We start from the raw sequence: 15,857 nt of genomic DNA, 5'->3' as shown, positions 1-15,857 counted from the left end.
TCAAGTCCTCCAACTTCATGGAAGTGCTTCACTAAACCTCTGCAGTAATAAACAGAAACAGGTTTATTGCCAAGTAGCTTTTCACATACATGGAATTTACCTTGCAGGTATTTTGATGCAAAATGCTCTCTATAAAGTCAGAGAAAAGAAAAAGTCGTTCAATGTTTAAAAGTCGTTCAATGTTTAAAATGAAGAAGATGGAATCTGAATCGGCTTTATTGACCAACTATGGGAACACATACAAGCAATTTGACTCTGAACAAAGTTTGGTAAAAAAAACTAATAGTTTCATACAAGTACAGGATTTCTTTGACTGATTTATTTTATTGTCAGATCTGTAAAACAGATTCTCTAAAAGAATCACACAAAGTCTTGTATACCATAGATGTGCTCATAAGTTTCTTGGACCGAATACTTTTCAGACCAAAACGACTGATTAGTCGACTAACAAACTAAAAGGAGACAAAAAAGGAAGGAATACATATTGAATGGGTAGCCAAAAGTAGTAGAAAAAAATTAAGTGATCTAAGGCGTAAGAAGAGTTTATTAATGCAACTTATTTACTTCAAGCCCTTTGCTTTGATGTCTTTCATTCAAGGATTCAAGGATCATTTATTGTCATTGTGCAACAGGGATGCAACGAAATGCAGTTGTTGAACATTTGCAACACAAGAAAAATATGACAAACAAAACACACAAAAAACGTTGTGCATTCCTGTAGTGCATTGTTTTTTAATCCGATGTAAACAGCAGCAGCACAAACAATTCCCTTTGCAGATAATATGGCTGACAGCTTAATACACACATGTGGTGATCATCAGCTGCCACCAGGGGGCGACGCGACTTTTAAACACACGTTTAATGTTTATGATTTCTTCATTCCAGCTGTGTTATAATTGAGACTCACGACATACTGTGCGCGTGTGTGCGCGTGCGGGCGTGCGTGCGGGCGTGCGTATGTGTGTGCGTGCGTGTGCGTGTGCGTGCGTGTGTGTGTGTGTGTGTGTGTGTGTGTGTGTGTGTGTGTGTGTGTGTGTGTGTGTGTGTGTGTGTGTGTGTGTGAACGTGAGCGGGTTGCATTCCAAGTGAGAAAGTGGGTCACAAAAGAAAGCATTGAGACCCAGAGTGCACGCGGTCTGTCCCCTCCATGTTTTTCCTTCATGGTTCTGCAGACTGATCTTTGAACCCGATCTACCTCCGATAGTCCCTCAGAGCTCATCACGACTGACTGCTGCTCCCTTCAAATAACTCAATCAGGCTGGAAGAACCCGCAAACACGTTGTCTCCTCCGACTGTAACATGGATCTGATCCTGGACCGAGAACAAACTACACGGATTTCTTGATTTTCTTTCTCTCAGTAAACTGCGATCAGAGCAGCAGAAGTAGCGGATTTATTTACTGAAGGAAACAGCAGACAAAAACAGCAGCCATGATTAAGTTAATATGTTTAATTACGAGCGTTTTAGTTTGTATTCCAAAGTCTCAGAGTATAAACGTGACTGACGCGGATGGAAACGTATTTCTAGAGAACATTTTACTCTATTATGGTGAAAATAAATCAATCTCAATGGAGAATCTGGATAATTTACTGCTGGTAATCTCAGACAGAAAATCTCAGGCATTAACTGAGGGGAATCCACTGGCAGGCCAGGAGGTGAGCACATTTATGTTTGATTCAACTAATTGATCATTTACACAACATACTGAAGGGAAATTATCTTATTAGTGATATAATATGGCGTGAAACAGACTTTTTAAGTAGAAAAAAACTTAACTCAGAGCTTATTACGTTATTATATATAATTTGTTTTCTTTATAAAGTAATCAACACGTTAATAAATGCCTGACACATTCTGTCTAATATTTATTTATATTATCATATTATTATATATATTTAACTTAATTAATGTATTTAATAATGCAATAATTAACAAAACATGTTTCTTTATTGAATTGGGATCTTCAATAACATTACATTTATGTAACTGTGTACAAGTCTTATAGTTATTATAGTGTACTGTGTACAAGACTTATAGTTCTTATAGCTTTACCTTCAATATACTCTTTTCTACACTATATGTTAAGGATGACTTCATAATGTCATTCTTGAATCCTAAAAACATAACTTACATTGCACGTTTTATACACAAAGATGAAACATACATCCACAAGAAAACAGATGCAAGAAAAAGCAGGAAGGATTTTAGAGACAAAATAGAGATTGAGAAACAATAATAAAGTTATTTTAATGTTGTCTCTCTGCCCCTCAGTGTCCCTCATCTGAGCAGATCTTGTCCCACTTTGGGCTCAGTAATGTCAGTCAGCTGACTGTGGGACATCTGGGGAGGATCTGCCCCGCTGTGTTGACCCAGGTGCTGCTGCCCTCCTGCCCCTACACCGACTCCAAAACGCCGCAGCCCCTCGACTACTCTGGTGAGTTGCTTCATCACAACGCAGGTTTATTTGTCGAGACCCCCGCTACACAGATAATTCACAGTTCATGAGGGTTTGTTGCCTTGAATCTGGCAGAGATGATTACTCAGTCACTGTGGATGGAGGATACTCCTTGAGGATAGTGGTGCCTTTTTTCTTTCTTTCCCTTGTAAACCCTAAAAAACAAAAGATATGAATCTGGACACTGATTGGCTGAAGTTTCATCTAACGCAGAGTTCAAATCAGAGCTTCTTCTTTTTTCTCTCTTCTCTGTTTCTTATCTTCACTCTCTCTTTTCATTGTTCAGAAATCATTTAAAATACAACTAACTATTACAACCTATGACACAAACAACAACTTATACATTTTTAGGTAGAATTTAGATTATTACAACATTTTACCCATTAAGTCGCTATTTGATCGTGGCAAGAAAAAGTTAATAAACTAACTATGAAATAAAAGAAATATGGTGCTTTCCAGGTCTTGTTCATTTTAAAATGAATCACAGTTCTCGTTAAAGGGTGTGTACGGTCGTGAAAAACCTGGAATTCAAAAATAGCAAATTATAGGTTTGTATAGAGAAGTTTTGGAAAACTATATAAACCCTAAAGGTTATGGAAATTTGCTTCACAAAGACCTGTATAAAAGAATACATGTGGTTCAGTTCAGCTCGACTATGAATATAAAAATATATATTGGTTGTAGAATACTTTGAATGCAGATCAGTTACGTCACTTGAAGTCAGTCAATGAGACAAAATGTTCATGAGTCAGAGAATGTCATGACAATTTACCTCAAGAGCATTTTGGAAAAATCATGGAAATCCTACACATGCTGATACTTCTTTGCTATCAATAATAGTGTGGCACCAAAACTGAATATAGGCTTTAGTTTGGCAAAAATAATCTCACCACAAAGACTTGTTTCCAAAGTAAAGCATGAGCTTTAAATCTCTTCAACATGGACAGAGAAACATAGAAACATCTCAAACAAAAATTACAACATCATAATATGTACAATATATATATAAAAAAAACAGTGTTTCTGAAGAAGCAAATTAAGAAGCAGATGCAGAGATCAGAGACGTTTGTAATGTGGAGTTTCAGCTTCTTCTGCATCTCAAGTTTTTGGAGGCGGACCTGGAGATTTTGTCACCATAGTCTAAAATGGGAAAGGCTGTCATTTTAACCAGGGTGTGCTTTGTAGAGTGGGGACAGGGGGCTTTGTTACGGCCCAGAAAACCAAATTATTGATCTGACTTTGGAGAGCACTGCAGTGAGTTTATGTGCGTGTTAAAGGTGGGCGTTCTGTCTCGCCAGATAGCAAATATTTCTAGGAGATTTTGAGAGTGCAGGTAGTTTGTGATGTCGGTTTCAGAGAAGGTGAATGTTGGAGAAAGCATGTTGGATACTATTAAAGCTGTGCTGCAGGGAAGTCAGGGAGGAGCTAGATGTAAGATGGTATCGTCGGAATATAATGGCTGTGCGACCCACCTGCAGCATGAGCAACATTGTTTCTGTAGATTTTGAACGGACCCTCGAGGAACACCCTTGAACAGGGACAGTGGGTCAGAGACGTAACTCTCAGCTCTCACATATCCTACACACCCAGTAAAAAAGCTGTTAACATGCCTCTGACAGACCCAGGTCCTTGAGCCTATTAAGCAGACGACATGGTCCAAAGAATCAAAGGCCGAGTCAACAAACACAGAGAGTCACACAGTACTCTTTTCAATCGATGGCACATACGCTACCGTTCAAAAGTTTGGGGTCACCCAGACAAATTTTCAGTTTCTTCGCAATTTCTCGCATGCAATAGCCTTCATTTCTAAGAACAAGAATAGAATGGCGAGTTTCACATGAAACTCGCCAGTCAGACGCCTAGAATAATCATTTACCACATTAACAATGTATAATGTATTTCTGATTAATTTAATGTTATCTTCATTGAAAAAAACAGTGCTTTTCTTTGAAAAATAAGGACATTTCTAAGTGACCCCAAACTTTTGAACAGTAGTGTACGTCCTCGCACAAGTTGGCAAAATGTGAATCTGTAAAGTGAATATTGTTGGTTTCATTCCACAACATGAAGTAGTATGATAAGATAAAATAATCCTTTATTAGTCCGGCAGTGGGGAAATTGCAAGATTACAGCAGCAGACAGGTAAAGTGCACACAAGAGACACATAGTAAAGTAAAATAAAAAAAAACAAGTAATATAAATATAAGTAAACAATAAAACAGTAATAAAAGCAGTACACATAATCCACAATACAGTAATAAAAACAGTAAAAAGAATCCACAATGATAGATGTCAATATGGCTTAGTTCAGTGGTGGAATAAGGACTTAAAGTATGTGTACTTGAGTATTTCCATTTTATGATACTTTACTTGTAAAATACAATATCTGAATCTTAATACTTCTTCTGGCTTAGTGACTGCTAATCTGCTTTATTGTCAACCCATCAATGTTTAAGTCCTCTCTTTGTTTCTAAGTAAATTAAAACGTTAAGTGTTTGATCCTCTTATTGGATCCTCATATTTGAATCTGGACCTTTCGTCTCAGGTCATCTCTCTTTCTCTCTGTATTACTTGGCTTCACTCACGACTTTCAAATTCAAGTCAAGTCAATTTGTATTGATATAGCCCATAAATAGAACATAAATTTGCCTCAGGGGCTTTACAATCTGTACAACACACAACATACTCTGTCATCTTCGACCCTCGCTGCAGATAAATGAGTAAAACTAAATAAAGGTGAACCCATCACGTCGTGTCCTGGATTGACTCTCAGAGCCGATGACCTCTCGGATTCAAACACTCCCTCCTCAGTGCTGTTGACAGTTACAACCAACTGTGACTGTTGTTCATGATGCATGCTGTTTCTTCTCTCTGCAAATAAATAGTTTTGTATCTTTTGTTGAATTAAAATGTCTGTTTGATAACTCGGTTGTAATGCATGTTAAAAAATATAGGTTTACAGGATGGAGGTACTTTTGAAAAAAGTGTTTTTTCCCAAATAATGGAAAATAATATGACAAAAAAAAAGATACTTTAAAATCTGGGCTATGTGGTTGAAGATCAATTTAGTGATGTTGTAATCTTGCGCAATATCTTTGAGGCTAATTTAACAATCATAACCACACGTGCTGGTTCCCACGCTGTTACAGAGAGCTGCAGGAATGATGAGGTCAACCCAGAAGTTAGCATCTCACTGGGAAGGGCAAAGGGATTTTTTTCATTAGATACTTATGTATTTGAGTAGGATCCTATCATACACAATATTTGACATTAATCAGCAGACAAATGAGTATCAATGAGATGTCCTCTTCCAATCACTGTTGACCAGGAGCTGGATTAAAAGGGGCTTTGACCTTAATTCCTCTACAGTCTTTCAAATTCTACTTTTGTTCTTTTAAACACGTTCCTGAGAAACAAAAGTCTCCTTAAAGTGACATATAACCAACTCAAGCAGCTGCAACAACAGCTTTTGTTTATAATGAAGAGAAGAACATTTGATTGAAAAGATGAGCAGTGATACTACATTTAGCTCATTAAATAAGGAAAAATAGAGCTAAAAAAGAACAGAAACTTCCCAAACAGGATGCAAAGACACCACAACAACAAGCCGAACGCAATAAAAATCACCGCAAAATGTAGCACTATATTGTGCACTAACTGTTAATCCTTCATTTGTGCCTTGACAGTGTGGGGTTATGGCTTTCTGGCGGTCACTGTGATCAACCTGGCGTCTCTGCTCGGCCTCTTCCTGATCCCCTTCACCAAGAAGTCTTATTTCCCAAAAGTGCTGACCTACTTCATCGGCCTCGCCATCGGGACACTCTTCTCCAACGCTGTGCTCCAGCTCATACCAGAGGTTTGTAAGCCATGAAGCGGGCAACGTGCTTTCATGTTTTGAGGGTGTTTTAGTGCTTCATAAAAGGAGGTTTTGTTTTCTAACACGCCGCTAACATTCTCCTGTTAATCCACAGGCTCTGGGGTTTGATCCCAAGTTGGATAACTACGTGGAGAATGCAGTTGGAATATTTGGAGGGTTTTATCTCTTATTCTTCGTGGAGAAGATACTGAAAATGGCTCTTCGCGTTGACGTTGAGGTAAGATATCAGTGCGGCGAGGGAGTTTACTAAGTTCATTAGATTCAAAGCAATTTGCTTTTATTGCAGAGATATTCTTTTTCCGGAGTTTTATAACTGCCACTGAATTTATTTGCAAAATAGGCTGCTAATGAGGGCAATTACCGGTACACTTTATGGGAGTCATTCACATTATTTCTTCCTGTTGTTTCTGTTAATCATTCTGGGTCATGGACACAAGGGTCACAGATTATGACCTTCAACCAATCTAAAATGTGTATGACTTCACAGCTTCTGTATTGTTAACTTTAAACTAACAGGGCTTTTAAAAATTAGGAAACAGGACACAAAAAAAACCTGTTTTGGTGAAAAAGTCCATGAGAATCGAAATGTTAGAATAAAGCTATACAGGACAAGAATAGTTTGACATTTTGGGAAATATGCTAGGTTAGTAGTAGTAGTTTTGAATCTTTGCTGTAAATATTATGTTTGACATATTTGTGTCATAAAGTACTGCAGACTTAAACATTTTGATTATCCCCTCAGTTGATTAAACCTTCATGGGGTTTCTCTCTGTCCATCATCGGCTGACTCAATGTTCTCAGACATCAACTCTCCTGCTTTTCTGACGACTTTGCTTTGTCTCGGGTGTCCTCAGCATGGCCACAGCCACTTCGCTCCTGCCGAGCGGCCTCAAGAAAACTCCCTCCATAACGGAGACTTAGTGGAGAAAAAGGACTCCATCGGTTTGACCAACATCAACACCATCACCACAGACAAGAGCAGCCCGAACACACAGGCGAACGTGGCAGCTTCTCAGGTACCAGTGCCTGCTCTCCTGGCTGAATTGTGCTTTTATTTTAAGCCTCTTGACATTGATCAACTACGTGTGCACACATGTCACCTTAGTCAACGCAGCAATCACCCTTGTACTCAAATCATCGTTTATCTAGTGAGTAGTCTTAAAGATAAGCTAATAAAAACAGTGAGTCCTCTTAAGTCATTGTGTGCGTGATAGAGCTCTGGCTCTCTATCACAGAAGCACCTGACTGAATGCATCATGGACTATAAATGCACGATCGTATTAAAAACGTCTTATCAGTTGTATCGACGCGCAGAGATATACATTTTGGCAACATGAACAGTATTATAGAATATGTCCTTGTCCTGGTTTACCTGCAAGCTCAGATGTTTAGTTTTTTACATAAGAGTAATTTATTGAGCTGTTATCAGTGACACGAGGCGATTAGCGCTGCTGTTAATGTTTAATGGTGAAATCTCTCGTGTCATGTGGAGAAGTCTTGCATGGAAGGGATCAAAATACTCAACAAACAGACTGGTGCCGGTGTCACCGAGGGATGAAGGACTCGGATCCTTCCTCTCCTGGTAAATGCTGGAATTGTCTGACTTGAGCACAAAGACTCGTTGTTTGGCCGAGGCTAATAAAAGGGCTGTTTTGTCAATGCCGCCTGTCTTCAACCAAGGCCTAAGGCTGTGTTTATGCCCTCATGCTCTCCAGTTTCTCATTAAAAACACTTGTGCCATTATGTTTGTAACTGATAAGATCCCATGTGAAATGTGGCACATTCATTTGAGGGAAATATTTCCTGTAGTTTGATTAATTAGTATCTGTTACATTTTGTGGATCCAAGGCAGACAGGTTTTGTTGTTTAAAGCTTTTAGAATTTCCTCAAAGTATTGTAAGGAATCCCACTGACTAGCACCACCAAGAGGTTTCCGGTGAAATGTCTCAACAACTATTCGATGGTTGCAAATACATTTAGTCCAGAGATATCCATGTCCCTCTCAGGAGGAATTGTAATGTCTTTGATTATTCTTAACTAAGTAATTGTGCAATACTTTGGTACATGTGAGTTAGATAGATGAATCAAAAAGCCCAACTAGGTAAAAGATGATTCCTTTTTATTTAATTCAGTTTCTCCACCAGAAGTCCCTGACAAGTGATCCGCTAAGTGAAAAAAAAAAATAAAGCAATCAGACACACTTTTAATTTATAATCTACATCTCTAGTTAGTAAAATCAATGATAAAATGCCTGAAAGGAGACATATTATGCAACTTTTCAGGTTCATACTTGAAAAAACACTATCAAATCAAATATTGCAGGACACTGGCAGCTCTGCACAGCTCCTTCAGCCACCAGAGCTGATTCATCCCCAGTGTCTGAGGGAGAAGTACCGAAAGTCCTTCCTTCTCGCTGCTGTCAGGCTGCATAACAAGCTGAGCTCAAAGTAGACCACAAACACTTATAACACTTTAATCACTTTTGGCCACTTTAATTACATTCATCTGGTGCAATATATAATACATTTAAGTACTTGTTTACACTTAAACAAAAACAAATATTCCGTCTGTATATTTAATATTGCTACTGTATTCTTCTTTACTGTTTTTATTACTGTTTTACTGTTTATTTATATCACTTGATTTTTTATTTTATTTACTATGTGTCCTTTACTATGTGTCACTGCTGCTGTACTCCTGCAATTTCCCCGCTGCGGGACTAATAAAGGATTATCTTATCTTATCTTATCTTATTTACTGATATAAGATTCTCAAAAAAAAGATTTTCTGGGTCCTGTTTATCTCAGTTTGTAAGATGTCTGGCTCTCCAGATATCCAAATACATGCACAACAGCACTGACTAAATTAGTTTTATACATCCCCATTCACAAGTTATTGATCAGATGCCAAAAGCTACATTTTTAACTTTGTCCTCAGATTTCTGGCTGATTTGAACTTTGTTGTTTTCTTTGTGGCTCACTGAATCCACATAAGTCATTGTTTACATATCGCTCTACTTTGGTGTAATCAAACAGCAGCTGTAGTCGTGGGCCTTCAACCCGTCTCGTCTCTCTTCCAGAGCGCCCAGGTGCCTGGTGTGATGTGCCACTGGCTGCGTGGGAAAAACATCTCCAGCATCAAGACGGTGGCGTGGATGATAACGCTGAGCGACGCAGTGCACAACTTCATCGACGGTCTGGCAATCGGAGCCTCGTTCACCGTGTCGGTTCTGACGGGGTTCAGCACGTCCACCGCCATCGTGTGTGAGGAGTTTCCACACGAGCTGGGTGAGTGAGTCTCTGAACCGACTCAACCCGATCAGTCATTACAAACATGTGCTGTCCAACATCACTCCAATCCGAAGAGTTTTATTTTGGGATTCTGGTGGAGATTCGAAAAGTTCCCAAAGATGCCCAATATTTCAGGCTGAATTTGGATAAATGTGTCTCCAAGACATCTATATGTCTTCATTTGAATGGCATCAGTTTAAACATCACATATCTCCAGTGAAGCTGGATCAGGCTTGTACAGAATATGTGATTCTGTGAGACAGAGGGGAATAAAATAAAATAAATCTTGAACAGGGAAATTAGGATTTAAGGAATTAAAAACAGGTGATATCTTTTCACTTACACTGAAAGGGCCACTTGGAATCTATAATCTTTATCGATCTCTACTGGCATACTGCAGAATTGCACCCACACTTTTACTGAATATTCTCCGATGAAGGATTTTGTTTCAACTCCATAAACTGAATAAACTAAAAAGTACAAACCACTGTAATGTAATTCAAAATAACAGTCATGCTCTTCTTTTAATGAGGGGGACAATATTAGAAACACAACAACTAGACACTATTGTATTGCATTATATTTTACAGATGTTTCTATTAGTCTGGCCACTTAAATATAACGAAAAAAGAAGATGCTTTGTATCTTTACAACATATCACGTGATGTAAAAACTGTTTCTTTTAAAAATATATCTTTAGCATTTTCCCACTTTATTGAACAGCTGATAAATAAGAATAGACAGGAAATGAGGGGACAAACTATGGTTTTATGGTATTTGTCTTAAAAACGTGTTTTTCGGCTTTTATTTAGCAGAAATAAAAATACTACTTATTAAACACCTCATGATTTTTCTTTGGTTTTAAGTCTTACTGATTGCATTCTTAAACTCAAATCATTAAGTTCAGTCAAACATTCTTTTAATCAAACAGTTATATAACAAACTGTTTCACAGAGTAAAATGACTCCCATTGCTTTTAAAATAATGCTTGAACTGCCTGTTTACCGTTTACATGTTTGTGTTTGGTTTCTTCAGGTGACTTCGTTATCCTGCTGAATGCTGGTATGACCGTCCCACAAGCCGTTTTCTTCAACATGCTGTCAGCAGTGTCGTGTTACGTCGGTCTTGTGTTTGGCATCCTGCTCGGAAGCAACTTTGCTCCCAATGCAATCTTTGCCATCGCAGGAGGAATGTTCCTGTACATTGCACTGGCAGACATGGTAAGTTAGATTACACAACTGGAGGAAGCTCTGCACGTGAAAGATTGCTGTTCTATTTGCACTTTCAGTTGTACAACACTGGTCTTCTGTTAGTATTAGTTAATGCTAATTTATATATTTGTTATTGTCATCAGACTCCAGGAAAAGACCAAAACAAGCAATGTTAGTCTGTCTTTTAAGACTTTCTGACTTCCCCTCTGTCTTAGTGACACTCAGCCCAAAGTCCATTGATCCCTACTAAAGATGTAAATCTTTAAAGCTGCTATAATAAATATATGTACCTTAACAATGGATCAAATGACAACGCATTTGTAAAAGGTGGTACTTATAGTGACAAACCCACAGAAAGTTATCCGCTGACTCTGCAGTTCCCCCAGCTCTCCTCAGCATTTGTTAGACAAATTGTTACTCAACATCGGTTGTAAAATCATCAATCAGGACATTTATTCTTGCAAGAAAGAGCAAGATTAAAATTACAAGGAATTGCGTACAAATTGCACATCCAAGTCTGCTCAAAGAACTTCCTATGAGCTTGGTTTATATAGCCACAGATAACACACACACAATACAGGAGTCTTTGAAGCAGAGTAGTTCACATGACGTCTGTGAACTGTCTTGAACTCGTCCCCATCTGACGTTTGTGTCTACGGATGTCACCTTGACTCTCTGAACCGCTCATCCTATTCAGAGTCAGCTGTTTAGACATGAGTGGCTGAGATAGTAATGGAGAAGAATCATACAGGAGTCGCAGACCTCATGGATACTCTGTGCACACTTTGTACAGAAAATCTGAACATTCTAAAAGTTTTCTCAACAGTGTTTTAGTGTCTTTCAGCTAATTTGTTTTGCAGAAATATTCAACTCATTTGGTGGCCAGAAACTCAAAATGAATGCTAATGTTACCATATAACAACTTAATGAAGTGATGTTAATGTTGTGTTAGAGGTTGTTGTGCTGCCCCTGAGATGCCAGACAATAATAATAATATTAATAATTAATAATAATAATACTTACTAGAAAGGCTGTGAAATTATCAAAACAATAATGCAATTGTATTTTTGATATCTGATTATTTTTCTTCATCTCAGTTTCCAGAGATGGACAACATATTAAAAGAACAGAAGCGGACTTCCACCAAGATCATCTTCTTCGCGATCCAGAACGCAGGTCTGCTCACCGGATTCGCCATCATACTGCTGATCACCATGTTTGCTGGGGAGATCAACCTTGGATAGAAGGGCGAGAGACAAATGAACAAAAACTGGAAAGCAAAATATATTTTCTAAATGAGCTGCTTCTGTTTCTGCTCACTCAGCTGGGCGGTAAAGTGAATAAATGTTTTGTACAAACAAAACCAAAATGTTTAAAGGAAAGATAATACTTTTATCTATCTTTCGACTATCAAGTTAGTGGAAAGTTTGCACCATTAAAAAGGGAAAATCTCTACAATCATTTGATGTATGAACTCTAATCAAGTTGTGTTTTTCAGGAGACAATAAATTATTTTGTCAGTCTTCATGTTGTGTGAAATATCTCACATTTATTGTAACTATAAGCGTTGTTATTGTGACAACAGTTGTTGTTTTGTATTTTAGCAGTGTTTTACCTCTGGGTTTGTGACCTTAAGTGGTTCTTTTTATTACGTTTTTGAATATAGTTTGTATTTTGATGTCAAATTTGGTAAAGCTCCTGTACCATAAGGCAAAATGTAACAAAAACCACCACCACCAGTTTAAATGACTCAGTAGGTTCAAAGTACTTGAACCTGGTTGAGGAGCGGTTGCAAGTAGACCTTGGTTTGTTTTAAAGGTTCATAAGCCCAAAAGGTTGGGAAACACTGCTGCAGAGAATCATTCCTTATCTGTTTAAAATATACGCCGAGTTTCTTTTCTCACTCAAAGTAAATACTGTCATTACTTTTTGCCTACAACAAATAATTGTACATTTAATCATACGTACGCAGTGCTAGTTATGATCAATACTTTAAGGTTGAACCATAATAGGCTCGGAGTTTGCATAATGCTATATTTAATTTAATTCCCTTTTATACAATTTGATTAAACTGGGTGTTGGTCTGTGATGCCAATACGTAATATAAACAGGAAGTGGAACAAGCTGAGTTTAGGGACATCGTAATGCGCGTAACTATCTAAACCTGGAGTAAAATAATGAGCCTAACATCGCTTTAACCTAGTACTTATTCCGCGTATGCATATATTAAGAATGTAGGGTTTGATGGAGACTGAAGTTTTGACAATATTAAACAATTAAACAATCCTATGAAAAATAACAAGAATCCTATACTGGACTGAGGGACGTTTGATTTTACCATTCTCACGACAGTCCCTGAATACATCAAATCCGAGGTTGAAGGGGAATAAGAGACAAATGAAACGAGACGTTACTGACTTCTGCGAACTTTGCTACCTTCGGCGTCTCTCTCTTTACACTCATGCGCTCAGCTCACCTAGAACCCGCGGGCACAAAGTATTAAATAAAACACGGTAAGTTTATTTACTTTTGTTTATTCCCGCAGAGCAAATCAATATCCAATACGCAGCAGCTTTGAAGCTAGCACCCGTTAGCTGTCTGTTAATCAGTGGACTTAGGGTTAGTGTTTGTCGTCTTTGATTCTAACTACGTTCGTTTTTGTGTCATAAATATTGATTTTGTTAAATGTTGAAGGACTACGTGATGACATTGTTCAATGGCGAGCAAAGTTGGCGTTACTGACTTCACCTGGCTTTTGGTTAAGAGCCGTTCTCACGTCAACTGGCTCACGTTACGTTTGAGGGTCATTGGCTGTTTAGCATCCAGCGCTGACTTAGCGTTACGCAATGATTAATATTCGTTTTTATTGATTAGGTTAACGAGGTTGTCCCACTCTGATAAGAGTACACACCATAAATTATTAAAGCCACACACAGAATGTAACAAAGTCAGTTTTAATGAACAGTATCACTGTGTTTTTCTACAATAATTCCCTTTTCGAAAAATAGGTCGTTTTCAGACTCTTTGAATATGAATGTATTACAATGTAAACACATTATTATCGATATTGTATTTGTGGTCTACCTACTCCACTGCTATTGGATTTTTTTAAACGGATCGATATCAATATTTTAGTTAACTCATTATTACATTAACACATGACATGAACCTAAATTGATGAGGATCCCTCAAACCTAATTATAATTAATGATAATAACATTATTTCATTTTTCACAATTTCTTGTTACATATAATTAATCCAAAATGTACCAGATGTTCCTATGAAATGTTAAGAAGTATATAAAGTTTCAGAAATGTGCCAGTACTTATCAGCTCTACTTAGTATGTATGTATGTTACTGTATACCTGCCACCCCTGATACATATATTACAAGTTACCAGAGCCCAAAGTGATATCTTCAAGTTTCCTTTCAAGTAGTAGATTTTAAACTATTTGCACCACAGTTTATTTTTGTAGGGACAGGCTTCAGGCCACTGTGATGCTTAAAAGACACAAAATTTAAGGACACAATAATTAATATATAATTGCAAACTAATTTATCTAGTTGTTTGTAGAATTTTGCCACCACACACATTTTGACCTCCTGTTGTTATTTTTTCAAAGCGGGGCTGAGCCATGGCCAGTATTCAGATCCGGAGGTATCTGGACGCCGATGCCGAGGCGGTGAAGGAGGTCTTCACCATGGGGATGAGCGAGCACATGCCTTCATCCTTCATGCACCTCCTGAAACAGCCGCCGACCCAAATGGTGCTCATGTGCGTGTTCTGCGCTCTCATGACCAGCTCCAAGTCCTTCCTGCTACCCATCCTCGCTGTCACCCTCCTCCTAGCCGGGGCCAGGCAGTTTGTCGTCTACACCTTCAACCGTTACATCGACACCTCCTTCAGGCAGGACCTCAACGACATCAACGCAAACTACATGGAGAAGAAGGACTCTTGTTTTTGGGTGGCTGAAGTTGAAGGCCAGGTGGTCGGCATTGTGGCCTGTCGTCCTAACGAGAATGCACCAACGTGCTTGGAGTTGAAACGCATGTCTGTACTCCGCAGTCACCGCAGGATGGGCATCGCTAAGACCCTGTGTCGTACAGTAGCTGGCTTTACCCGTGACAGAGGTTATGCAGCGGTCATCCTGTACACGTCTGTTGTGCAGACAGACGCTCAGAAGCTGTATGAGCACATGGGCTTCGAGAAGATAAGAGAGTTTGTTGTTCCAGGGCTGGCTGCCAAAATCGCAAACTTCACTCTGATTGAATATAGACTTGATTTACAGAAAGATGGGAAAAGTGATTGAGTGGTCTTTAAAGTGAGACACGCAAGGACTGTGTGACATTTCGCAGCGACGACACTGTCCATTTACCCAGTTTCTATGCTTGTGCTTTCCCATCATGCATTTCTCTTCAGGCAGCCAAACACTCGGGACAGGTCAGGCGACACATTATCCACAAGAGGAACTGTTTACTATACACACATGCAGTAAAAAGGTCAGGCATGTTTCCTCTTCTTACAAACACACAAAAAACAGATTGATCATTTGTATTATTCTTAGTTGTTGGGAATATCTGCTAAGGCTCATTTGATTATTTAATTACACTTAGAATAAGCAAATAGATATGAACATGCTCTTACGATTTCCTAGCATTCATTTATTTTGTATTATCACTAGGAATGCACCGATCCGATACTTTGAATGACCAATCCACATAAAACACAGTTATCAATTGGTTTAGTTTTATTCAATCATGGCCAACATCGTTTTAAGTGCCAGATCATGGTCTCATGGTCTTATGTAACCTGACATTAAAATGATTCCAATCATTTTTACAAAGGCAGGTCTACAGATTTTAAATTTGGAGAATAAGAGAGCAGTGGTATTCGATTGGTACTCTGTATCATAATTGGTAGGTAACGGGGTAGAGAAGTTGGGACTGGTGCATTCCTAGTCCTGTTATTGCCCTGTGGTCAGTTTACCAAAACCATGTCCTGAGATGATGTTGCAGTACAAAT

At 38.4% G+C, this 15,857-nt stretch overlaps 2 protein-coding genes across 2 annotated transcripts; both read left to right on the top strand.

Moving 5' to 3' along the window:
* Positions 1 to 197: 197 nt before the first annotated feature.
* Positions 198 to 12,077, top strand: slc39a8 (solute carrier family 39 member 8; the record flags this gene model as incomplete). The annotated part of the gene is made up of 9 exons (XM_079219307.1): positions 198 to 269; positions 1,482 to 1,655; positions 2,272 to 2,434; positions 6,142 to 6,311; positions 6,427 to 6,549; positions 7,187 to 7,348; positions 9,412 to 9,619; positions 10,658 to 10,842; positions 11,931 to 12,077. 9 exons carry the CDS (start codon positions 198 to 200, stop codon positions 12,075 to 12,077), a joined length of 1,404 nt encoding a protein of 467 aa, XP_079075433.1.
* Positions 12,078 to 14,469: 2,392 nt separating this feature from the next.
* On the top strand, positions 14,470 to 15,144 carry LOC306746467 (putative N-acetyltransferase camello; the record flags this gene model as incomplete). Its single annotated transcript, XM_079229384.1, has 1 exon — positions 14,470 to 15,144. One exon carries the CDS (start codon positions 14,470 to 14,472, stop codon positions 15,142 to 15,144), a length of 675 nt encoding a protein of 224 aa, XP_079085510.1.
* Positions 15,145 to 15,857: the final 713 nt, after the last annotated feature.

The sequence above is a fragment of the Taurulus bubalis genome (genome assembly GCF_910589615.1).
Source record: "Taurulus bubalis genome assembly, chromosome: 1".
In the NCBI taxonomy this organism is placed as follows: domain Eukaryota; kingdom Metazoa; phylum Chordata; class Actinopteri; order Perciformes; family Cottidae; genus Taurulus; species Taurulus bubalis.
The sequence above is the reverse complement of the archived record's forward strand: the minus strand, read 5'-3'. Positions and strand labels throughout refer to the sequence as shown.